At 43.8% G+C, this 24,862-nt stretch overlaps 1 protein-coding gene across 1 annotated transcript in view; it reads left to right on the forward strand.

Annotated features, from left to right (window-relative positions):
- ccdc88c (coiled-coil domain containing 88C) overlaps nt 1–24,862 on the forward strand; it is a 65,511-nt gene that overhangs the window by 19,575 nt on the left and 21,074 nt on the right. Inside the window, 13 exon segments of the mRNA XM_034111816.2 lie at nt 7,961–8,030; nt 8,303–8,361; nt 9,416–9,499; nt 13,779–13,922; nt 14,620–14,852; nt 15,601–15,682; nt 17,740–17,898; nt 18,877–19,023; nt 19,751–19,901; nt 20,105–20,286; nt 20,364–20,501; nt 21,674–21,958; nt 23,405–24,202. Coding sequence (XP_033967707.2) covers nt 7,961–8,030; nt 8,303–8,361; nt 9,416–9,499; nt 13,779–13,922; nt 14,620–14,852; nt 15,601–15,682; nt 17,740–17,898; nt 18,877–19,023; nt 19,751–19,901; nt 20,105–20,286; nt 20,364–20,501; nt 21,674–21,958; nt 23,405–24,202 — 2,532 coding nt within the window.

Below are 24,862 nucleotides of genomic sequence, written 5' to 3' on the forward strand. Positions count from 1 at the left end.
GTACACACAGACACACACCCTCTGCCGATTGTAATATTGAGAGTGAATTGATGACTGTGTGTGTGTGTGTGTGTGTGTGTGTGTGTGTGTGTGTGTGTGTGTGTGTGTGTGTGTGTGTGTGTGTGTGTGTGTGTGTGTGTGTGTGTGTGTGTGTGTGTGTGTGTGTGTGTGTGTGTGTGTGTGTGTGTGTGTGTGTGTGTGTGTGTGTGTGTGTGTGTGTGTGTGTGTGTGTGTGTGTGTGTGTGTGTGTGTGTGTGTGTGTGTGTGTGTGTTGTTGTTGCTGACCCTGTGCTTTATCGCCCAAATAACTGCCATCCACTGTGAGGAATAGCTGCAGTTTGGTGTTTGTGTACTGGGTGACTGTGAGGGTGCCCATTTTGATTTTGATCCACTTAACGTGCTGGTTGAGGCATTAACGTCAGAAGTCCTTCACTTTCTGACGTCATCTCTTTTGATTTCAATGAGACTTTCCTGCAGGATAATATGAGAGTGGAAGAGCATCATAATGATTTAAAGTATGACGTATTGGGTTCTCCCTTCCCTGTAGTGTGTTCTATAGGTTTTTCTGCATGTACATGCTCTGCAGAGGCTACAATCCCTGTGTCTCTCTCTAGTGACATCACTATGTTACACTCTTTCTAATGGCTAGTGCTCCAACCCACTGTACTTGGTATGCTAAGGGGAAGGCAGTTCACCAGAACAGACTGGGCTCTGGTGAAAAGGGTGAAAAGAGACATGTCACAGCACATTTCAATATGAACCTGTAAATGAGCATATTAGGGCCCCTTTAACCAATCTGTTATGCTGCATAGGATTCTCCTGTTTCAAATATGACTTATTTGTTCTTATTGTTGTTAACCACATGACTGAACAACTGAAAAACAGTTTTGTACTTTCCGATTGAAGGATGAAAAAGACAGACGTTTTAATGTTATCATTATTTATTTTTGAAACGTCTAATATTGGTCAACTTGAAGGGTCCTTTCTACTGAATGTGTGGTTAATCAAACCCTGTTATCATTCTCACAGGCTTACATGCAGGGAAAAGGTGTGATGTCAGAATGCCCTGTGTGTGTGTGTGTGTGTGTGTGTGTGTGTGTGTGTGTGTGTGTGTGTGTGTGTGTGTGTGTGTGTGTGTGTGTGTGTGTGTGTGTGTGTGTGTGTGTGTGTGTGTGTGTGTGTGTGTGTGTGTGTGTGTGTGTGTGTGTGTGTGTGTGTGTGTGTGTGTGTGTGTGTGTGTGTGTGTGTGTGTGTGTGTGTGTGTGTGTGTGTGTGTGTGTGTGTGCGTGTGTGTGCGTGTGTGTGCGTGTGTGCCCTTTGTCAATAGAAGAACACTCAAAGAAAGCAGAGGAGTTACTATGGAGGAAGGAAGGAGCCTTGTCTGCCTGCTTCTGTCCGACTGTCTTTGAAAACGATCCAGCAGCAACACTTGGCAGTAGAATATCTTAAGATTAACATATGAGACTTTGGCTAAAGGAAATGTGACATTATAGGTAATGCTTTTGTACATAACTGTGAGGCACAGAAGCATACTTATTCTCCGTTTGTTTTTACCTTACACATTTCATCCAGACTTGACACATTTGGCCAAAGCATAGATTGTCCTTTAGATTAAGATAATATTGCAACATGTGATTTCAAACATAACTGGCATTGCAGTAAGAGGCTTTAAATGTGACACATATCAAATATTGCAGTTCCCATTTGATCCAAAGCCTTGATATTCCTAAAGCTTTGTTTCACATATTGTGTCACCACCGCAGATCAGCTGTGCTCAGGACACGTTGGGGTTTAGATTTAAAGAACATTGGTCACTCGGTTTAAGTGCGATCTTCTGTCAGTTGCCACCACTTGATTGATCTTGGATTAGAAATGTGGCACGATATTGTGTGTGTGTGTGTGTGTGTGTGTGTGTGTGTGTGTGTGTGTGTGTGTGTGTGTGTGTGTGTGTGTGTGTGTGTGTGTGTGTGTGTGTGTGTGTGTGTGTGTGTGTGTGTGTGTGTGTGTGTGTGTGTGTGTGTGCCATGCTGTATTGATGATCTGGTGTCAGCGTTTAGCGTGACATGTTACAGGAGAATCTCTATTGATCTGAGTGATCACTAGTATACATGCAAACTCATTGAAAGTCCAATGAATGGCTATTGTGGTCATCCTTGACGTCCAGGCTGTGTGTGTATTCCATGTGTGCACACTGCCAAAGCGTAGCGCCACATGCAGGTCCAGGTGGTATACGAGAGTGTAACCAGATCTGTCTCATCTATCATTGAAAATCAGCTAGTAAGCACTGAGCCTGGCATTCCACACATCAAATAAAACAGCTATAGATGCATGTATCTCTTGCCTCCGCCTTTTAATAACTGCTAGCATCAAATGTTAATGCTACGATTATAATGGATACAAAACACAATCATCAAACTATGAAATAAGACTTTTATTGCTGAATATAGTACAGTTATTTCACACCATGATTGATTTAGTTATTCAAACAGCAGTGAACTATATTACACTTTTGTTAGATTCTGCAAATGAACTAATATCAAAAATATGCTGAGTCGAGGGATGCACCCATTTATCAGCAACACATTGGAAATGGCCAATATTTGTGTTTTCGACTACAATCGGCCGTATTCTTTCTTTATAGAGATATTGGAGAATTAATCCTGTTTCAAAGATTTGACACAATTGAAGAAATGGAGCTGGAACAAGGAGCCGTAGGTGTACAGCAGTTGTTGAGAGAAGAAGCCAATCAGATTGTCACATCATGTCACATGCAGTTCACTGTGATCCAATGCATGTTGACTGTTGGCCTCCTTCAAACAGAAAGGCTCAGACCTGTGTCTTTAGTTCTGTTAGCTGTTATCCAAGTTAGCTGTATTAGCCATGGACAAACAGCTCGTCTGTGTCTTTAGTTACGTTAGCTGTTATCCAAGTTAGCTGTATTAGCCATGGACAAACAGCTCGTCTGTGTCTTTAGTTACGTTAGCTGTTATCCCAGTTATCTGTATTAGCCATGGACAAACAGCTCGTCTGTGTCTTTAGTTCCGTTAGCTGTTATCCCAGTTAGCTGTATGAGCCATGGACAAACAGCTCGTCTGTGTCTTTAGTTCCGTTAGCTGTTATCCCAGTTAGCTGTATTAGCCATGGACAAACAGCTCGTCTGTGTCTTTAGTTCCGTTAGCTGTTATCCCAGTTAGCTGTATTAGCCATGGACAAACAGCTCGTCTGTGTCTTTAGTTACGTTAGCTGTTATCCCAGTTAGCTGTATTAGCCATGGACAAACAGCTCGTCTGTGTCTTTAGTTCCGTTAGCTGTTATCCCAGTTAGCTGTATTAGCCATGGACAAACAGCTCGTCTGTGTCTTTAGTTCCGTTAGCTGTTATCCCAGTTAGCTGTATGAGCCATGGACAAACAGCTCGTCTGTGTCTTTAGTTCCGTTAGCTGTTATCCCAGTTAGCTGTATTAGCCATGGACAAACCGCTCGTCTGTGTCTTTAGTTCCGTTAGCTGTTATCCCAGTTAGCTGTATTAGCCATGGACAAACCGCTCGTCTGTGTCTTTAGTTCCGTTAGCTGTTATCCCAGTTAGCTGTGTTAGCCATGGACAAACAGCTCGTCTGTGTCTTTAGTTCCGTTAGCTGTTATCCCAGTTAGCTGTATGAGCCATGGACAAACAGCTCGTCTGTGTCTTTAGTTACGTTAGCTGTTATCCCAGTTATCTGTATTAGCCATGGACAAACAGCTCGTCTGTGTCTTTAGTTCCGTTAGCTGTTATCCCAGTTAGCTGTATTAGCCATGGACAAACAGCTCGTCTGTGTCTTTAGTTCCGTTAGCTGTTATCCCAGTTAGCTGTATGAGCCATGGACAAACAGCTCGTCTGTGTCTTTAGTTCCGTTAGCTGTTATCCCAGTTAGCTGTATGAGCCATGGACAAACAGCTCGTCTGTGTCTTTAGTTCCGTTAGCTGTTATCCCAGTTAGCTGTATTAGCCATGGACAAACCGCTCGTCTGTGTCTTTAGTTCCGTTAGCTGTTATCCCAGTTAGCTGTATTAGCCATGGACAAACCGCTCGTCTGTGTCTTTAGTTCCGTTAGCTGTTATCCCAGTTAGCTGTGTTAGCCATGGACAAACAGCTCGTCTGTGTCTTTAGTTCCGTTAGCTGTTATCCCAGTTAGCTGTATGAGCCATGGACAAACAGCTCGTCTGTGTCTTTAGTTACGTTAGCTGTTATCCCAGTTATCTGTATTAGCCATGGACAAACAGCTCGTCTGTGTCTTTAGTTCCGTTAGCTGTTATCCCAGTTAGCTGTATTAGCCATGGACAAACAGCTCGTCTGTGTCTTTAGTTCCGTTAGCTGTTATCCCAGTTAGCTGTATGAGCCATGGACAAACAGCTCGTCTGTGTCTTTAGTTCCGTTAGCTGTTATCCCAGTTAGCTGTATGAGCCATGGACAAACAGCTCGTCTGTGTCTTTAGTTCCGTTAGCTGTTATCCCAGTTAGCTGTATTAGCCATGGACAAACAGCTCGTCTGTGTCTTTAGTTCCGTTAGCTGTTATCCCAGTTAGCTGTATTAGCCATGGACAAACAGCTCGTCTGTGTCTTTAGTTCCGTTAGCTGTTATCCCAGTTAGCTGTATGAGCCATGGACAAACAGCTCGTCTGTGTCTTTAGTTCCGTTAGCTGTTATCCCAGTTAGCTGTATGAGCCATGGACAAACAGCTCGTCTGTGTCTTTAGTTCCGTTAGCTGTTATCCCAGTTAGCTGTATTAGCCATGGACAAACAGCTCGTCTGCGTCTGCATGGTATCCTCCTGCAAAGCTTCAGGGCAAAGAACAGCTCAGCCTGAATTGGTAATGTTGTTATGATGAATACAAGTTTAGCCAAGACTAACTAGAGCTATGACTGACTAGATCAGTCTGAGAGGACTAGAATATATAAAGCCTTTTTGATTCTTTATATAACTATTTGGCGTTATCACCAATGTAATACAGTATATAGGACACACTGAGGGAAGAATCTAAGAAGAGCAAGCTGCTTTTTTCTCTTAGAAACATGTCATTGGAAATGTCTCTTGCTCTTTAGCAGTTTAGACAATAGGTGTCATCACACACTCTTGTGTTTCAGCTGAGTGTCTTTAAAGACATCTGGTGGCCAGCCTACATGTTTTATTCTCTCTCTCTCTGTGTGTGTGTGTGTTGTGTGTGTGTGTGTGTGTGTGTGTGTGTGTGTGTGTGTGTGTGTGTGTGTGTGTGTGTGTGTGTGTGTGTGTGTGTGTGTGTGTGTGTGTGTGTGTGTGTGTGTGTGTGTGTGTGTGTGTGTGTGTGTGTGTGTGTGTGTGTGTGTGTGTGTGTGTGTGTGTGTGTGTGTGTGGTCTCTCATTACCTGCTGGTGTATATGCCAGTGTAACAGTATCTGCACCGCTATACACACTACCTTATACCTGTTACTTGGTTATAACTGTAATGTAAAGTCATTATATCAACAATAATAATGAAGCTTTTTTTCATAGCACAACAGGATGCAGCTCAAAGTACTTTAACAATTCAGCATAAGACAAATGAAGACTTTCAATCAGAGGTTAAAACATGTCAGCACACATTCAGCATGTGTACATGACACCTTCATTCTTACAAGAAAGTACGAGCAAGACAATACATCCAATCAAATAGCCTTAAAGTAAACAACAAGTGACCCCCTCGGTAAAAGTAAGGCAGAAATACGGCAACATTTATAAATATGTAAAAAGAAAAGGGAATGTTGCTAATTGAAAGCAAAGAGGGAAACAGTATGCTTCCAGCTGGAGTCTACAAGAAGCCCGCCTCTAACAGTTCCTGGTCGGGTCACGGGTGTTCCAAAGGTTGGATAAAAGCCGCCCTCACACATTTTATTTCAGGGGGCAATATTTCCAAAAGGTAATGCTCACACGGGGACATGTGAGAGGACCGGAGATATCAGTGGGTGCTGGAGCAAACAGACATGTGTATACCATAAGAAGCATTCTACACATCTGGAAAGCCAGTGCAGTGTCGCGTATACAGGAGTCATGTGCTCTATTTGTCCTCCTTGTTCAAAGCCCAGCAGCGGAGTTACACATCAGCTGCAGTTTCGTGTTGGACTTGTTTGACTTCATAAAGAGACCAAGCTACTTGAGATGAACGCAGGACAGAGCATCTTGCCACTATTTCTCTGCTGCTGATAACCTTGCTTACAGCATATACGATTGATAAAACTAGTATTGGCCCATAGATTGGATTTTCTTTTTATTGTCAAATATGGATTCCTGATTGAGATATCCAGTGTCTTTCAGGCTTTTCTGAAACAACAAGGACCCACCATGTTGTGTGTGTTCCCTTTGAGAAGGTGGTGCTGCATGCCGTTCGCTGTTTGACTCCAGCCAGCCCTTTCCTCGCTGACAGCCACTTCCCTTATCCCAAAACATCCCCATCTAACACACTCATCAGCATGTCTACTCCCTTGTGTCCTTTCTATAACCCCCATGTCTTCCTTTGTGACCTTATTCATGTTTCCTCATCTAAGAACAACTTGCTTTGGCAGTCACATGACATGTTTTCATACTGACATTGCACCTGCCTCTCCCTATGCCCTGGTTCGTTTCACAGCATTTGATTATGAGGTGTTTTTATTGCTCACAATTCCTCTTTAGTCTGGACTATCGGATGTGCTTTGGGAGACAGGAGGATATTCTGGAATGAAAACACATTTTTCCAAACTCAGACACACACACACACACACACACACACACACACACACACACACACACACACACACACACACACACACACACACACACACACACACACACACACACACACACACACACACACACACACACACACTCTCCAGCTGGGTGTTTCCTGTTGGCTGCCTGCCTACACACACACACACACACACATGCAGTTGCACAAGTCTAGGTCACTCTGGACCTTAACCTGCCCTCACCAATGTTTCTATTGGGCCAAACATGACATTTTGCACCACCAGTGGTGAGCATCAACAGTTCCAGAAACTGTCATATATAAATGTCAGACCAATTTTTATTTTATTTTTGAAATGTTATGAAGATCTGCACCCTACACGGGCACCGGCTGATGCTTTGTCTCAACAGGCAAGTTAGGTGACTTGCCGTGTCAGTAGCTTATAGGCGCCGCTCAGCAGAGTGCTGCCGGTTCATCCCTCACAGCGAAGTAAGGCAGTGGTGCAAAACTCGTGTTGCTAGGTTCAGGTTGCATTGTTCATGTGTGGGTGTTTAGGCACAATGGCTGCTGTGGTTTTAGTGGCCTCTGCTGTCACCGCAGGGCAGAACAAGCTTTGAGTGGGTTGACATGAGAAGTCAATCTTTAAACGGGCGACATTGGCATACTCCTGGATAAGGAAACATGTGATGCCAACAAGGCATGGCTCATACATATAAACAGTAAATATATTCATGACAAGTACAAAGATTGTTATCTGTGTTTTATACAATATACAGCATAAGCTAGAATACACTAATAGATACATAAAGATACCCTTTTTTTAACAAACATGCTATATACATGTGCAAGTAGTTAAAATGGTAATGGAGTTAGGTGGTGTGTGTACACATTATTATGGACAGAGTGGAGTCTGGGAAGGACAAAGACATAAGGATCATTGGTGAATGCTTGAGACGGCAGAGCAGACAGCAAGCGGCGAGAAACCCAAGACGACACCCACCTGTCACTCAAAGCAGCCATGCATCTAATGATATGTAACATTAAGCCTCAATATAACGTCAACCGATATGAGTACAGTTGCCCTAAAGGGGGAAACATTATTGTGTCAGACTGTAAACATGCTGAACGTGTCTCGTGCTCCTGCAGCACTTGACAGTGACACTGCCTTTTGTACAGTTGTTATCACCATCAAAGTGTGTGTTCTTCTTCTCTGTCCCACTCACCTCCCACACCTCATCGTGTCTGTTACAGGAGACCTTACAGCAGCTCGTCCTCATGCCCCTTCCCAACATCCTCTCCATCGCCAAGGATCCAATATCAGGTAACACACACTCTCACACATCAGTCCTACATAGTTCCACGACCTTCCTTTCGGTGCTTTGATAGACACCCTATGGAGCATTGCATCTATGACCAGTGCAAGCTTGTATTGGGATGCTCCCCCTTAACCTCTTGCTATACCATCTGATTTAGGCTCTATATTCACCAACTAGTTTCCCCCTTGAGACAATGATGTATTGCTGTTACTGTCAGGTCGTGTACTAACACTTGTATTCAGCTTCATCACAGCTGCTTGTGTTTGGTTTCCTCTAGTTAAGAGCATGGAGGGGCTGAAAAGTCTTCTGCTGCTGGTACTAGGCTGCGCTGTCCAGGTAACGCACTCACACACTCTCACACACACACGCCCAAACACAGCTGCTCACTGTACCACCCCGTCTCCCAGCAGGAAGTGAGTCTGTTTTGGTTTGATGACAAGGCGCAGGGTGGATAGAGTTACATCAGGAATACCCAATCAGAAGCAGTGTATCTGTGGTGCTGAAAAATCTAAAGGTTGGGTATTGGTCAAGAGCATTGCACGAGAGGCCTTCACAGACACTTTGGATTCATCCCATGTAGTAGATGTTAACTTATTGTTTCATTAAAACATTTAGATACATCTTCACAGGACAGTCATTAGGATAGATCCTCTGAGGACCATGAATGTTACTTTATAGGAATATGTAAGTAGAAATGTGTTGACACGTGTAGACCAGCAATTAAGAATCATCCAGCGATGGCGAGTGTTTTGGGTTACCGGTAATTAAAGAGGAGGGGCAAGTCCTGTGGGAGGGGGGGCGCAGGTGTTTGTTTGTCCGGCTATTAGTTGTCTCCGATGTCCACTTCTCCCATGGCTCTGAACCTTGATGTTGCTTTTTCTCTTATCATTTTCATTTGCTTTGGTCTGTTCTGTTTCTCCCTCCATTACAATACAATACAGCTTTATTTATAGAGCACTTTAAACCTCCAGACCAAAGTGCTGTACAGGCAACTAAGGAAAAGAAAACACACACACCATAAAACAAGTACAAGTCAAAACAATAGACCATTTCAAAGCGATACAAGCAACGCTCTAAAAGATGTTGATACGGCTCATTTCCCTCCTGCCTGTACTGGTTCTACTGGTTCCAGGAAAAGGGCCATGAGAGAGCTGTAATGGAACCACAGAGGGAGGGAAGGAGGGGGGATAAAGCCACATGTTTTTAATGTCGCTTACATTTACAATTGTTCCTCCCTCCTCCAGGGGATCAAATACACATCTTCCATTTAAACGTGCATTCTTTATCATCCTATATTCCCCATATCCTGTGCAGACCAATGCTGCAACAAATAGAGACAATCATGTTCATTCAAACGTGTCTAATGTTCTGCTTTGTGTTTGTGTGGCAGTGTGAGCGTAAGGAGGAGATGATAGAGAAGATCAAGCTGCTGGACTTTGACACTCAGGCTGCGATTGTCTCTCACATCCAGGAGGTCAGTAGAGCTCAGCGCTGCACACACAGACACATCTCAGGCTCGATCACTTCTTCTGGTGCTTTCCCTGTTCCACTGAAAGCCTCACTCACCATCCATTACAAACACCAACAGGCTCGTCCAGGCAGAGTTCCCGCTAGAATATGTTTCCGCCGGTCAACATGTCCGTTAAAGTTTAAATCTTCCGGACAAAATTTGAAACGTTCCGGTCAAAGGTCTTGTTTGTTATTTATTGAGCTTTAAAACAAATTGATATGATTCGATATTAAACAAACTAATTATAGATTAACTACATTATTCAAAAGTGAACAGGAACTTACAATAACACGGGAATAATAAACGGCGCTCTCTCCCTCTCCTGACAGCCCGCCAGTATCATGCAGCTCGTGGATCAGTAATGAGTGACCCGACAGTGAAACTAAACATATCTATAACTAGTTTAGGTAGTTTGAGAGGTAATTAAAATAGCTACGTGTGATATTCTAACCTGAAGTGTGTGTTTTGTCCGCTCACCGCTGATCATGCAGAGCTGCGTGTCGAGTCTCGACTCGTCAGCAGCAGCTGATCTCTCTCCCGTCAGATTAGACTTCACTCGCGTTTATGTCCATATCGATCAGATCCAGCTAGTTCTAGCTAATGATAGGACTACCTGCTTATTAAAAGACACCTACACAATAAGTGTCGCTATGCAACCGGGTGAGGCCGCAAAGTATAGTGCAGCATTATGCATTTGTTTACATGCCCACCGGAACCCCGAGGCAGATCAACGCACAATCAACCCATCCAGGACATCTCTTTCTCCACATTAAGTGTTAGACATTAGAATGGACTATTCTTGTCTGTCACATAAGTGGCGCAAGTTGCGCAACTGATGCAGTATTGCGCTAAGGGGAAATTATTTTGACCGGACACTTTGACCGGAGAGATTTAGAATTGCCGGTCTTCAGCATATTTTACCGGCCATAGTTCGGTAATTACCGGCTAACGGGAACTCTGGTCCACGTATCAACCGCCTCTCTTTATCAATGGATGGAATGTGAACGGTTCAATTATCATGTGAACTCATCCTTTTTGATACTTCAGTGCTTTATTCAGCACGATCATCTCCACATAGTAACACCACTTTGAGATGTTTAATAGCCAGAAGTCAAAAGCTAACATATTGTTATAAAGAAACACCATCATGGTTGCATGGCTGCGCATCACCACCGCTAACTTATTTTATGACATAGAACAAAATGTGAATTCTCAAAAAGTTTTATTTTGTTGAGTTGTTTGTTGAGACTAGGGAACCAGAAGTTTTCAAATGCTAACACATTCCTCAGATCAGACCTCGTTCCTGCACCACTGTGTACTTACAGAATGTGAAACTTCTTACATTAAAAAAGGTGGTTGTTGTTATAGGAAAACCTCAGTTCTGTTTAAAGACATCAGATTTCTTCTTTGAGCTTTCTGGAAGTATAATAATTCCGAGGCGGAAGACTATAACATTCTGTAATGTTTTCTGTACTCTGTAGATGATGCCATATATATTCATGCATTTACTTCTTTGAGGCTATTCAGTGTTTCCCCTAAATACAATGTATGCGCGCCGCTGCTACCTGCCAGGTACCCAAAAAAACCAAACATTTTAATTATTATTATTATTAAAAAAAAAGATTATACATTAAAATAATAATACGTGACCCCAAGAGGTCCACCCCCAAATAAAGCAGGTTGAAATAATGAAATTGCGTACATTTTATTTTAATTGTTTGTTATGTGGTTGTGTATTTGTGTTAGTGTATATTCAATAAAGGTGATTTAGCAAAATACACCTGTAGCGCCTCAAGAGCCCTTCTTGTGCGGGCAGACACAGTGAAACATATTGGCGGGGCGCACTTCGCACACACTTTGCTGTACCTTAGCACCGCTGCTATGACTCCATCCAAGGGGAAACACTGGGCTATTATCTGCTGGATGAAAGGGGCATGCTAATGATGTTAGCGGCATGCTAATGATGTTAGCATGCTAGTTAACCTTACTTCAAAGAGGCATCACTTGCTGTATGGACGGGCATTGTTTAAACTCACACTTGTCAAACAAGTCAAGCCAAATAAGAAATGTAATAAATTCACAAGTCAATGAATACGTTAATTAGTATGCAGCTGTAATAAGTGACATCTTATTTGAATAATATTACCAATATATATAATTAAGTGCTATAATCTGAACTGAATGTGTAAATGAGCACTGTTGCAATGTAACTACTGTAAGTACATTTACTTGAGGTACATGTAATGCTCAGTGGCGAGCCGTGACTTTTCTACCTAGGCCCTCTGACCCCACCCCCCTCTTCCCTTGAAAAAAAAAAATGTTATTACGTCACAGCCTATAGTATACTTCTTCAGCGGAATATCAAAACAGCGGCCCAGGGTGCAATACGCAAATTAACGCGTGCGCACCCACACACACACACACACACACACACACACACACACACACACACACGCACACACACACACACACACACACGCACACACACACAGCCTTCTACTTGCTACAAACTTAAAAAAAAAGACGACGCACACACACATCATCTCGGCTCGCGCAGCACACACACAGACAGACATAGATTGCGCAATAATGTATTGCGCACCTTGGAGGTGCAGCGCAGGCATATTGTCACTCAAGAGATGCGTAGTTCATTTGGAAAACATGTTTTTTTCTTTTAGCCTATTTACCTCGTTAACGTAAATAATACTCTTTCATGCTATCCGTCATTACACTTGCGACAGCGCTGATCAGGTCATTCTGAATCCTTGAAGATGTGCCGGTAAAGACTGTTGATGTGGCGAGGTGTGTGTGCAGGTCGCTGTCATATTCTGCCACTAAATCCAGCAACTCTATGTAATTCCCCTTGTTTGATGAAGTTACACTCTCATCGTGACCTCGGAACGGCAATTTATGAGGCGTTTCAAAATTCCTCGGTTCCTCTTCACCTTTTCATTATGAATGATGACACCCCGGCGTTGTTGCTCATCCAGCTGGAGATCTATCCTGGTGTCCCCAAATGTTTTAAGCCGAATAGTAGCTCTGAGGTGACCTGAAGCATTCTGATGGCGATGTGCTGATTTGGATAAACTTCCTAAATCAGAATATAAATCTTTGGCCCATGACCCACTGTCCGCTCCAAAAAGCAAGCAATCCCAGCAGTACAGCTTTTGTTCCCTGGTTGATCCGGTCATCCAGTTGTATCTGGCGTAATTGCCGATATTAAAATGCCTCTCGAACCGTTTGGTTTTTTGAACCAAAATAAGCTGTGGTGTTGGTCGCCCTTTGGTAATTAACTCCAATTTATCCGTGTAACTCATTCTTGAAAAAGACTCAGTTAGTAGTTTCGCAACGATGTCATCACTATCACTAACGTGAGCCATCGTGAATGAACGTATGCTAATTATCTAATTCCTAGCTTGACCCGTTGATATATCACATGCATAAACTTGGCAGCGCAGCGGGCGGAACCTGTCATAAAGTCCGCGATAATAAAGCCCTCCCATTTAGAGGGGAGATATGATTGGTCAATTGGACTGTCACTTGACATTACTCTCTCGTTGAGTTTACTATAGCGGGCCCTCTGTGAATCGCAGAGAGGGCCAGACGAGCTTTTTTCATGTAACGGTTAAGCTAACCCTTCACATTCAAACAGAAACTGAACAGGCAGATTCGAAGGATTTATTTCTTTGGAAATGTTATTTTAAATACAATTAAATCAAGTTTTTTCGGTAAAACTAATGAAAAATATAACAAAAATAATATTTAAAAAATATATATTTAAAAAAAAGATATATTTTTTAAATGTTTTTAAATATTATTTTTTAGAATATCTTAGGCCCTCACAGAGGGCCTAGAGGGCCCTGACCGCTCGCCACTGGTAATGCTACTTTTCATGTCAACTACACTAGATGTATCTCACATCTTTTGTTACTTATAAATAAAGAGTTTTAACTAATACAAAATGTATATCACCTAACAAATAACCATTGACATCAAATCATTGGTTAACATTTCCAGCAAATTAATTAATTCAATAATTAAACTTGAACTCAAGTGAGATTTTGAATACAGAACTTTTACTTGTAACCAAGTATTTTTCACAATGAATTATTGTAACTTTTATTTAAGAATAAAATGTGAGTATTTATTCCGCCACTGGCAAGGTGGAAGTCACTATGTTTTATATTAGATTATACTGCCTGCCTGTCTTATATTTGAAATAAAAAAATGGTGTCTGTGTCAGGTGACACACAACCAGCTGAACGTCCTGGACCTCTCCTGGCTGGATGAAGGGCCAGAGCTCGGTCAGGAGGAGCTGGAGCCTCTGTCCCGCAACATGGCTGCGTCGCTACAGCAACTGATCGACCAGAGAGACAAAGATAGTGAGGTAAGGACACACACACACACCAACCCCTGCCTGGCTGATACTGCTGTTATACTTGTACTTGTTGTTTCAAACACTTCAAATCCCCATCAAAAATACCAGCCATTCTTTTCTACTTAGAATATGATGGATACTATGCAGATCGTTTGGTTACATATCAAAATCATTTATAATCATAATGCTTCATCTTTTCCCCGAGAAATTGGGTTTCTTAACAGTTACTCCATTTTAGAATAAAACTTTTTTTTTTGTATACAAAGCATAAGAAGTAAATGTAAAATTGTGCAATAAAACATCAAATAAAAGTTGAAGGAACATGTGCAATAAAAATATAACATGAAATAGAATCAAATATGAATATAAAAAAACGGAGTTAAAGTACAAATGTGCAATAAAAAACATGAAATGTTAAAATAAACACAAGAAGTTATATTAAAAATGATATATTACAATTCTAATATGTAATAATGTGTACATTTCAATATTTGCAGTGGTTTCATAGCATTAATCAGCTATTGATATTATGGATACATTCCAGTGTATAGGTTAAACATGGTGTTATGCTGACTCAGAGGATTGTCTACACTGATGAATGGATTTATGTCGGAAATGGTTCAGTTATAATAAGACATGTTGCCAGTATTTCATTGAGAACACTCGAATGGGATGGGAACTCAGCAGCATCCCTCCTGGCTTTCAGGTGATCGTGGATCTGACCCAGGAGAGGGACTACCTGTCCAGCCAGCAGCCCCAGGAGGGCTGCAGGAACCTGGGCATGAACAGCCCGGAGCGGGGGCAGGGCTCTGGAGGAGGGGGGATGAGTAACGGGGGATCGTCTGTCAGTACGTCTGGCCTGACCAAAGAGGAGAAGCAGCATCTGGCTGTGGAGCTCGCTGACACCAAATCCAAGCTCCGCAGATACAGACAAGAACTGTGAGTCTCTCCACAATCAGAACGTACACGATTACAGCAAGTAAAGAATATCCATTAAGAAGCAAGCATCAAATATTAAAGATCACATAGAAGTTTCACAATTTACAATTTACAAAATACTCATCCAGTACCAGTAACAGTATTTATAACACATAATAAGTGTAGCATGTATACAATGGTGCGATAGCAACCAGGTGATGGTATTCAAAGTGGAAGTATATATTGTCCAGTTATTTACAGATTGATTACTGAAGTGTCATTGGCTAACTAAGCTCATTTTACAGGTCTGACCAACTGGATGTTTCCTCCAAAACCATACACATAACAATCAAAGCCGTTCAGGCAATTGTGTTTCTGTTAAGACGAGATCATACAGTATGATTCCATGTCATGTGAAAGACGACACAAATCACTTCATACGGCGACATTGACAGTTCACTACATATTGTTGCACGGTGGAGTCTTAACGTGTTGTGTTTGTGGAACTGGTTTAAGGCTGAACTCTGCGGACACAGCAGCTGGAAGTCATTATATATCCAACATATCTTATTATGCTGTGTACTTCTGATGGGGTGTAATCCCATCGGGGATACAACTATTTGCAGATAAACAAAACACTATTCTATCTGCAGTAACTTGGAAGACATGCTGCTAAATCTACTGTGCTACTGTGCTATATTAAAGGCTTGCTGTAAACATTGTTTACTGTCTCTACAATGGCTCACTGTGTGTGTGTTTCTGCGTGCAGGGAGGAGAAGACGGAGCAGCTGATGGACTCTAAACATGAAGTGGAGCGACTCGATCAGGAGTTGCAGAGACAGAAACAAGAGGTCAGAGCCGTTGATAACCAGTGGTGACTGGAGGAACATTATGAAGACAAGAATTAACACTGGGGATACACTTCACACTTAGGCGCGTTCACACCGCAGCACTTTTCCCACTTTAGTTCCGATGTAGTTCCGAAATATCGTGTTCACACCAAAAAGAGCCGGAACTAAAATGAGTTCATCAGAACCTTTTTTACCCCCTTTTCCGTCCCCGCTGGAGAGCCGGGGCTTTCCTGGGAGAACAAGGTTCCTATGTCTGATTGGCTGGGCGGATTGCAAACCACGGCCCGTAAAACTCCCAAAAAGTTTTGTGAGGCTGCCATTTTATTATCCTCGCATTAGCATGATTAGCATTAGCACTAGCCCAGCGCACAAACGCAGAGAGACTGATTTATGGCAGCACAAAAGAAAACATGGGAGCGGTGGAGATGAGTGATGTTACGTATTGCGCCGAGGCTTCGGAGCGCGTGTCGAGTAATCCCCGAAGCTTTTTGTGAAGCTTGTATCGTTTTAGGCCAGTGACGTCATCGATGACAAACGAAGCCTCGCTGCCTGTCGATACCACGTGACTGCTTCAGGAAGCCATTCAGATCGGTTGAACCCTTGAACCACGACGCTCATAATACCTGGATGTATACTAAGAACCATATTACCCCTCCTGTACCCGGCGGGCCCGGTGACACGATGGAATCAAGAGCGCTCAGACCCTCACTCTTATAGAGGTCGGAACATGTCATAAGGGTAAATGGATACAAGCATAAATACATGTAGGAATAAAAACATCAATAAATACAGGAATACATATGTTGCAGTGTTTCCAGGGAGCTTTAGTGTGTGTGCTGTGGCTCAGCTGGAAAGCAGTTGACCCATGACCGCAGGGTCCCTGGTTCGACGACTGAACAATACGTCTTTTTTGTTGTTTATAAAAGCTACAGCTAAATGAGATAATGTAGTTAATAAATGTATTCTTTGATATGGTTTAGCCTTTCTCAGGCTACAACATGGTTACGTTTACGAATATTATTAAGGAATACAAATCCCTCTTTGCAATGTTTACCAGCCTCCTTAGGCTTTTCAATCACAATCATTCAACTGGAATAAATACAATATTGTTAAAATGAACATATGATTTAATGTTCGTTGTTTAGAGTTATTCTAAGGCTTTACTCATTGGGGACTCGGCATGAGATAGAGCACACTGTTGAGATGTCCAATCTGCCTGTTGTACACACTTTGACCAGCAGGGGGTTTGTGTTCAGATGAAGCCCATGATGAAGCCTCATGAGATGAACCCTTTTGCGAACCAATTGGCTGGAAAGCTTCAAAGCTTCATCTCGCCATCACTAGTGGAGATGAGGAGGTGTCGGCGTTCTGGCGATTTACTCGGAAGGCTTCAGTAGAAGCTGCTGGGACTCCCAGCAGCTTCTACTGAAGCCTTCCCCAACTCCGGGGACTTCCGGCCGGGGACTTTGGGCGGCAGTATACACCGTGAAGTGGGTTGCGGCCTGCCAGTCAACCCAAAGCAGAAGAAGAAGAAGTGACGTCAGCGGCAACTCTTTCACGGCAGAACTAAAGGGTTCTGATGAACTAAGTTCTCATTAACCTTTGTGGGAAAAGTACTGCAGTGTGAAAGCGCCTGGTTCTTAATACAGGTGTGAGTGCACCCAAGACACATTAGAGAAGCACTGAGATAGGGTCACATCGACCACACGAGGAGGTGATCCATGCTACCTTCTGTCTGCATTGCGTACGTCCTAGTACTCATTAAAGGACCGCCTTCTCAATTCACGTCAATTTCCAATTGAAAATGTAACATGTTTGAGAAAGCCATGGAGATATAATAAGAGTGTGTGAAACACCTTGGGTGGTGTGTCTGCCTGGAGTACACGCGGCTTATATTGCTTTCACTGGATCTTATTCTGATTGAATCAAAGCACAGGAAGGGAGGAAAAGGTTGCATTTCATCTTTGAAACAGAAATATGGAGAAGTGTACGTGGTTACACACAGGGCGAGGAAAGGATGGATCATTAATGTTGCTCGTGTGTGTGTTTGGGTCCAGAACCAGTCTCTGTGCTGTGAGGCCCGGTCAGTCAGAGTGTACCGGGACGAGGTGGACTCTCTGAGGGAGAGAGCAGCCCGCGTGGACCGACTGGAGACGGAGCTGACCCGCTGCAAAGAGAAACTCAACGATGTTCACTTCTACAAGACCAGGATGGAGGTACGCCGCAGCTTCACACTTCACACCGATGTAGCATCAGGCTCACATGACAACATGATACCAGTCTGTGTGCTGTACGGGTCTTTGAAGGGTAATTGGATGTATTTATGGTAATGCTGAGGTGTTTTCATAATGTCTAAACAACATATTCTACTCCATCTTTTATATTTAGCATTTACTGGTTTAGCTGCAGACTAAACTCTATTATTTCTTCAGTCAAAGTAGAAATACTACAGTCTTAAAATACTCCATACTTCATACTAAGGTCAAATGTATGAATTCAAAGTGTAAGAGCATTGTATTAGTATAGTTTCCTAACGTGGAGCCACTTTGAGATACTGGTCACATATTGGTTGATTATTAGTCCAGTGTGGTTTCATTTAGTCATCATGTGTTTCTATAGCTACAAGGAACTAGTTACTCAGTGTTGATACAGTTACTGGAGTGAAAGTATGATATTTGTGCCTCTAAACTGGAGTTGAGGAAATAATTAAGTGATATACTAAGTAAATATAATGGTGTTACACTTCCCCACTGTTAAGTTGATATACCTTGTTTACGTGAACACTTGATACAGAATCATTATCTTGTATTGGATATGTTTCATGAGACATAAACGCACCATGGAGCCAGACTTACTCGGCAGCTGGCAGAGGCATTCACCTCAGTGTGTGTGTGTGTGTGTGTGTGTGTGTGTGTGTGTGTGTGTGTGTGTGTGTGTGTGTGTGTGTGTGTGTGTGTGTGTGTGTGTGTGTGTGTGTGTGTGTGTGTGTGTGTGTGTGTGTGTGTGTGTGTGTGTGTGTGTGTGTGTGTGTGTGTGTGTGTGTGTGTGTGTGTGTGTGTGGTGTGTGTGTGTGTGTGTGTGTGTGTGTGTGTGTGTGTGTGTGTGTGTGTGTGTGTGTGTGTGTGTGTGTGTGTGTGTGTGTGTGTGTGTGTGTGTGTGTGTGTGTGTGTGTGTGTGTGTCTGTGGTCCTTCAGGAGCTTCGCGAGGACAACGAGACACTCATCGAGACCAAGGTGCTGTTGGAAGAGCAGCTGTCCGCATCCAGGGGGCGCTGTGACAAACTGCACACGCTGGAGAAGGACAACCTGTTACTACGAGCTAAACTAAACGACTTGGAAATGGTAATATGCCATGAGTCTAAACTACACGTGTCTGCTAATTCACAGGTTCTCACTTAAGCTGGAATAACAAAACAGCCTTTCTTGTGCATAAACAATTAGTGTTGTGCCATATGGGTCTTTTTGGTAAGTACATCTAAGGCGAAGAGACTTTCACATTTTGTTCTACGACATAACAGATGTCAGCACGTAGTATACCCCACTGGTGAATGTCTGAAGCTTTTACATGTCATACAAACTGTGATTGCAAACCAGTAGCTAAATGTCATCACTTTGACCGTTAGCCACCTTTAGCTTAGCGGCGGTGACCTAAAGTCATGCAGCCGCCATGTTGTTTTATAGCCTAGCTAACAGTAGTTTTTGTACTTCTGGCTATTGTATTCGTGCCTCAAAAGTGGCGTTAATGTGTGGAGATTATCCTGCTCAAACAAACCTGGAGCATAATCAATGCTCATTTGCCACAGCTCTTATTTTCTGCAATGTTCCATAACCCATGGAGCCCGTGTGATGCTGACTTCCGGGTCGGCCTACAAAGATATGTCATCACTGCCCCACTCTTGTAAGAGTTCTACATGAGTTCTGAATCAGGGCTTTTTCACATGCTCATGGTCTGTTTCTGGGTTGGGGTTCGTGATGTGATGTTGGGCTATATAAATAAACATTGATTGATTGATGTCCCGAAAACAATGCTTATCAAGACTCTTATTAAGAACACATTGAAATGTTGCAGGAGCGGGACAATGAGCGTCGCAGGATGGAGGAGCTGCTGGAGGAGAACATGCTGCTGGAGATCGGACAGAAGCAGAGTATGAACGAGTCGGCTCATCTGGGCTGGGAGCTGGAGCAGCTGTCCAAGAACCATGACAGCACTAACACAGAGAGTAAGACATGACGCAGCATCCAGTCATAAATCTAATGGATAGGTTTATGATTAGAAAATGATAAAAGTAGACTTTATTTCCAGCTATTTTCCAAACCCCTCTGGAGAAAGCCCATTCTCTTTAGTCGAGGGAACCCGAGCGTCGCTGCACCTCTCTACCCTGTTCTCTATTGGGTCAAAGCTAAAATGCTCTTCTCTCTGCAGCTCGTAAGTCCTTGGTCCACGAGCTGAACGAGTGTGTTTCCAGTCGGGTGTTGAAGCTGGAGAAGGAGAACCGGGAGCTCCAGACCTCTGTAGAGACACTGAAGGAGGAGAAGCACCTCCTGCAGGAGCAGCAGCTGCACACCCAGGAGCTGGGCCGGGAGAACCAAGGCTTCAGCAATAAGGTGTGTGTGTACAAGTTCCTGTTACTCATTTCTCTGTTGCTATTAGTTACACTAACTTCCTCCTGGTTGTTCCTTAGATTGAGCGTCTGCAGGGTCTATTGGAGCAGGAGAGACTGACTAATCAGGACATGGAGGCTCTGGGGGAGGAGATACTGAAGGAGAAACTGAATGTGGAGAGAGAGGTGCACACTCTGAGGGCGGAGAAAGACAGACAGGTATTTCAAGACTCTAAAGCATGTGTTGGACACGGGTCCAATGAATGATGCATCCGTGTAAACACTCATGCACACTCTTAAACTTGCTTAACACTTAAAATATAGGAAAAAGACACTGCCTGACTAAGATACAAACACACAGCTTATTATTGAGTTAAAGGCGGTTACACTACTTGTATCACTCCATATGGGCCAACAGGTGACAGTGTTTCACATGACAAGCACGTCATTTCACCGGATACAGTTCTGATAACAATCATAATCATTTTCATATCTTTTGGAACACTTAGAATTATACATCTATGTCGCTACGTTTATACAACATTTTTTACAAATGTTGCTCACCTAAAAACTCAAGCTGCACATCACTGCATCACAGCTCCATCCTGAGTGTGTGTGGGTCCCACACACACTCAGGTGTGGGTCCCACACACACACTCAGGTGTGGGTCCCACACACACTCAGGTGTGGGTCCCACACACACACTCAGGTGTGGGTCCCATACACACTTTTTATTTATTTTTTGGCTTTGTCAACGTTAATGGTTATAAGAGACCAAAAAGCATAATCTGTCCCAGAGTTTCCGTTAGCCGGTAATCACCGGACTTTCCCCTTAGCGCAATGCAGCCACTTACGTGACAGACAAGAAGAGCTCATTCTAATTTCTAACACTTAAAGTGGAGAACGAGATGTATCCTCCTGAAGGGGACGTGTTGACCCCTCATGTAAACCAATGATAATGCTGCGCTATACTTTGCAGCGGTTATTGTTTGGTGTCCTTTGATAAGCAGGCGGTCATATCATTAGCTAGATCTGCTCGATACGGACATAGACGCGAGGGAAGGCTAATCGGACGCGAGCCAGAGATCAGACCAGCTGCTGCTGACGGAGAACACGCAGCTCTGTGATCACCTGCAGTCTGTCCGCCGTATTCCCGTGTTATTATCCAGTTACTGTAAACTTCTGAATAATGCAGTCAATCAACTAGAATTAGTTTGTTTAATATAGAGTCGTTATCAATTTGTTTTAAAACTCAATAAATAACAAAGACGGCACTTTTCATTTTGTCCGGAAGATTTAAACTTTTTAACGGACATGTTGACTGGCAACAATTAATTCTAACGGAAACTCTGATCTGTCCAAACCATATTCTCCTCTTCCTGTCCAATCAGATCTCAGAGCTGGAGAGTGAGAAGCAGCACCTCTCTGACGCCGTGGCGTCCCTTCAGGAGCGCGCTCAGTCCAACAGCGAGGCCAGGGTCCGTGAGGTGGAAACCCAGAACCGCCTCCTGCACCAGAACATCACTGACACCAGCTCCCGATTGGCCAGCTTAGAGACCCAACTCAAACTGGCCAATGAGGAGGCAGAGAGGCTGGGGAGCAGGGCGGGGCGATGTGAGGAGCTAGAGCGAGAGACGGCCAGGCTGGAGAGGGGCAGGGACACTTTGAGCAGAGAGGTAATCTGTCTGTGTTCCGGTGTGCAGGAAGCAGGACCCAAATGCAGACCATTACAAATCATTCCTTTATTCCAAGGCTATATATATATATATATATATATATATACACAAAGACAGAACAGGACACTCACGAAGACCACGTCAAGACACAAGACGAACCGACACTGAACAAAGGAAGAGACGAGACTAAATACAGGGAGGGGTCATCACAAGACGAGACACAGCCGGGCAGGGGAGGAGAAACACAAGGGCCACAGGGGAGGAGAAACACAAGGGCCACAGGGGAGGAGAAACACAAGGGCCACAGGGGAGGAGAAACACAAGGGCCACAGGTGAGGAGAAACACAAGGGCCACAGGTGAGGAGAAACACAAGGGCCACAGGTGAGGAGAAACACAAGGGCCACAGGGGAGGAGAAACACAAGGGCCACAGGGGAGGAGAAACACAAGGGCCACAGGTGAGGAGAAACACAAGGGCCACAGGGGAGGAGAAACACAAGGGCCACAGGGGAGGAGAAACACAAGGGCCACAGGGGAGGAGAAACACAAGGGCCACAGGTGAACACAATCAGACACACCAGGGAAACTAACGACGGGAGGAAACACGGAGAGAAGGACCAGACAAGACACCAGGAGGAGAACAGCAACACACCCAAACCAGGACATAGAAGACGTGACATAACACAATCATCGTAACACTATGTGTCTTTATTAGGATACCATTAGCATTAGCATTAGCATTAGCATTAGCATTAGCATTAGCTACTCTTCCTCCACAAAAACACAAAACATAAGGAACCAAAACAACTCATCTAATGTAGTTAACGGTCAAGAATGGTTGTGAAAAAGACAAACATAACAACATTTCACCAAAAGCATATGTTTCCAAACCTTGAGGGTGTTGAACCAGCAGGAGACGGTCAGTGTGTGAATGATGTTGGTAACGCTTTACTGTCTGACAGGGGACTTCTGAATATTTCCCATATACAACATTCACAACAACATTGAGCAAATGCATTTAGTTAAAACGTTGTTGATGTAAACGAACCAGTAGCAGCGCAACAAAGGGATGTTATAGCAGCACGTTGTGTGACAGGGGAGTTATGATGCCTTCAATTGGTTACTTATCTATCCTGTGCACACAGTCATGTTCAATTCCCACACATCTTTTGAAGAGTATTTAAATAAAAACATAAACATTTGTTTTACAATAGGTAAATACTCAAAATAGATAATAGTAATAATGGTAATATTATATTTTTACATATATATTTTTTTTCTATTTTGAAGTTTTAAAGTTGTTATATATAGGCATTAAGTAATAGTAATAGAGTCCTAAGCCTGTGAATGAGTTTCTAGTTTTGTTGTCATGCATAAGTTATTCTTAGAAGCATACTGACTTGATTCACTTCTAACTCAGACTATATCTTCTCTGTCCTGCTTGTAGCTGGCCTCTCTGCGTGTTTGCAGCGAGCAGTCGGAGGCTCTGGAGAAGCAGGTGTCCTCCCTGGAGCAGGAGGTGCACCGGCTGAAGCGGGAGCTGGACGAGGCCCAGGGGGAGCAGCAGCGGCTGGGGAGGCAGGAGGCGGAGCACAGCCTGCTGTCCAAGGAGAACCTGGACCTGCGCTGCTCCATGGAGAACCTGCGCTCCTCATCCACCCGCCTGGCCTCCCTGCAGGACGAGCACAAGGAGGTGCAGGGACAGACTCAGGATCTGCAGAGGAAGCTGAAGGAGGCCAGAGGGGAGGCGCAGGGAGAGAAGAAGAGGGCAGAGAGGCTGGAGCAGAACATGGCCGCTCTGAACCAGGAGAAGCATCGCTTAGAGGAGGAAATACAGAGAAGCAAAGAGGACCGGGAAGAGGAGGAGAGGGAGAGGCAGGAGACGCATGTCAGAGAGGAGGAACTGAGAAGGGAAGTGCAAGAACTGAAGAATGAGCGGAAACGGAGGGAGGAAGTGGAAGAGGAGAGGAGGAAGCTCCAAGTGGCCTTGGAGCAGGCGGAGAAGGGCAGGAAGCACCTGGAGAAGGAGAGCTGGAGGAGCAGGACACTGCTGGAGGGGAAAGAGACGGAGCTGGAGGAGAAAGCCAGGAGGTTAGCCACAGTGGAGAAGGAGGGAGCCACTCTGAAGAAGGACATGGAGAGGCTGAGGGAGGTGTCGGTGAAAGCCAAAGAGCTGGAGAAGGAGAACAAAGAGCTGCAGAAACAGACGACTATCCACAAGAGGACCCTGGCCACGCTGAGAGAGGTGAGAGGTCACACGACACCTTGCTGCAGGTCTAAATAAAGAGGTGACCAGAAGTAAAGACTCTTTTCCTCACAGCTGTTGTTATGTAAGCGACTGTTGTGGAGAAAGCAGGACTTTGGATAGAAATCCCTTAAAGTCATCAACCGGGCAGATTCCCTGTGCTGAGGAGGCTCTTGATGTGTGGGCGTGCTTGTTTATCCAATGGGAAGCTCTAAGAGGAGACTGCCAATGTTCTTAGAAACATAGAGTTCTATTGCTGCATGGTTTTAAAGCCAATATTTGTATCATTTTGTGTTGGGACTTATCACCAAGGGTGACCATTCAACAGATGAACACGATGAGACATGATACCCTGTAGCCTCAATGTAAGCTAACTAGCTAGCTAAACGTGTTGATGAAAGCTGACTTCCACATCCCTGTGCTCGGTGCTCTCCGAGTGAGCGGCTCTGAATAACCCAACACCACATTCTAAATGTACGAGCGGCTAAGCTTGTGCCCAAGTCGAGGGACTATTTTCGAATGCACCCCGTATGAAGCCCCAGAATAGGTAAAGGAATGGACTTTGCGTGATGCCATTTCATCAGCCACTAATTCCAAGGGTATAATACTGATGAGTCCTAATGTGCTCTGTATGAAGGTGTTGATGTTCATGAGGTGTCG

The sequence above is a fragment of the Pseudochaenichthys georgianus genome, chromosome 22, assembly GCF_902827115.2.
Source record: "Pseudochaenichthys georgianus chromosome 22, fPseGeo1.2, whole genome shotgun sequence".
Lineage (NCBI taxonomy): Eukaryota > Metazoa > Chordata > Actinopteri > Perciformes > Channichthyidae > Pseudochaenichthys > Pseudochaenichthys georgianus.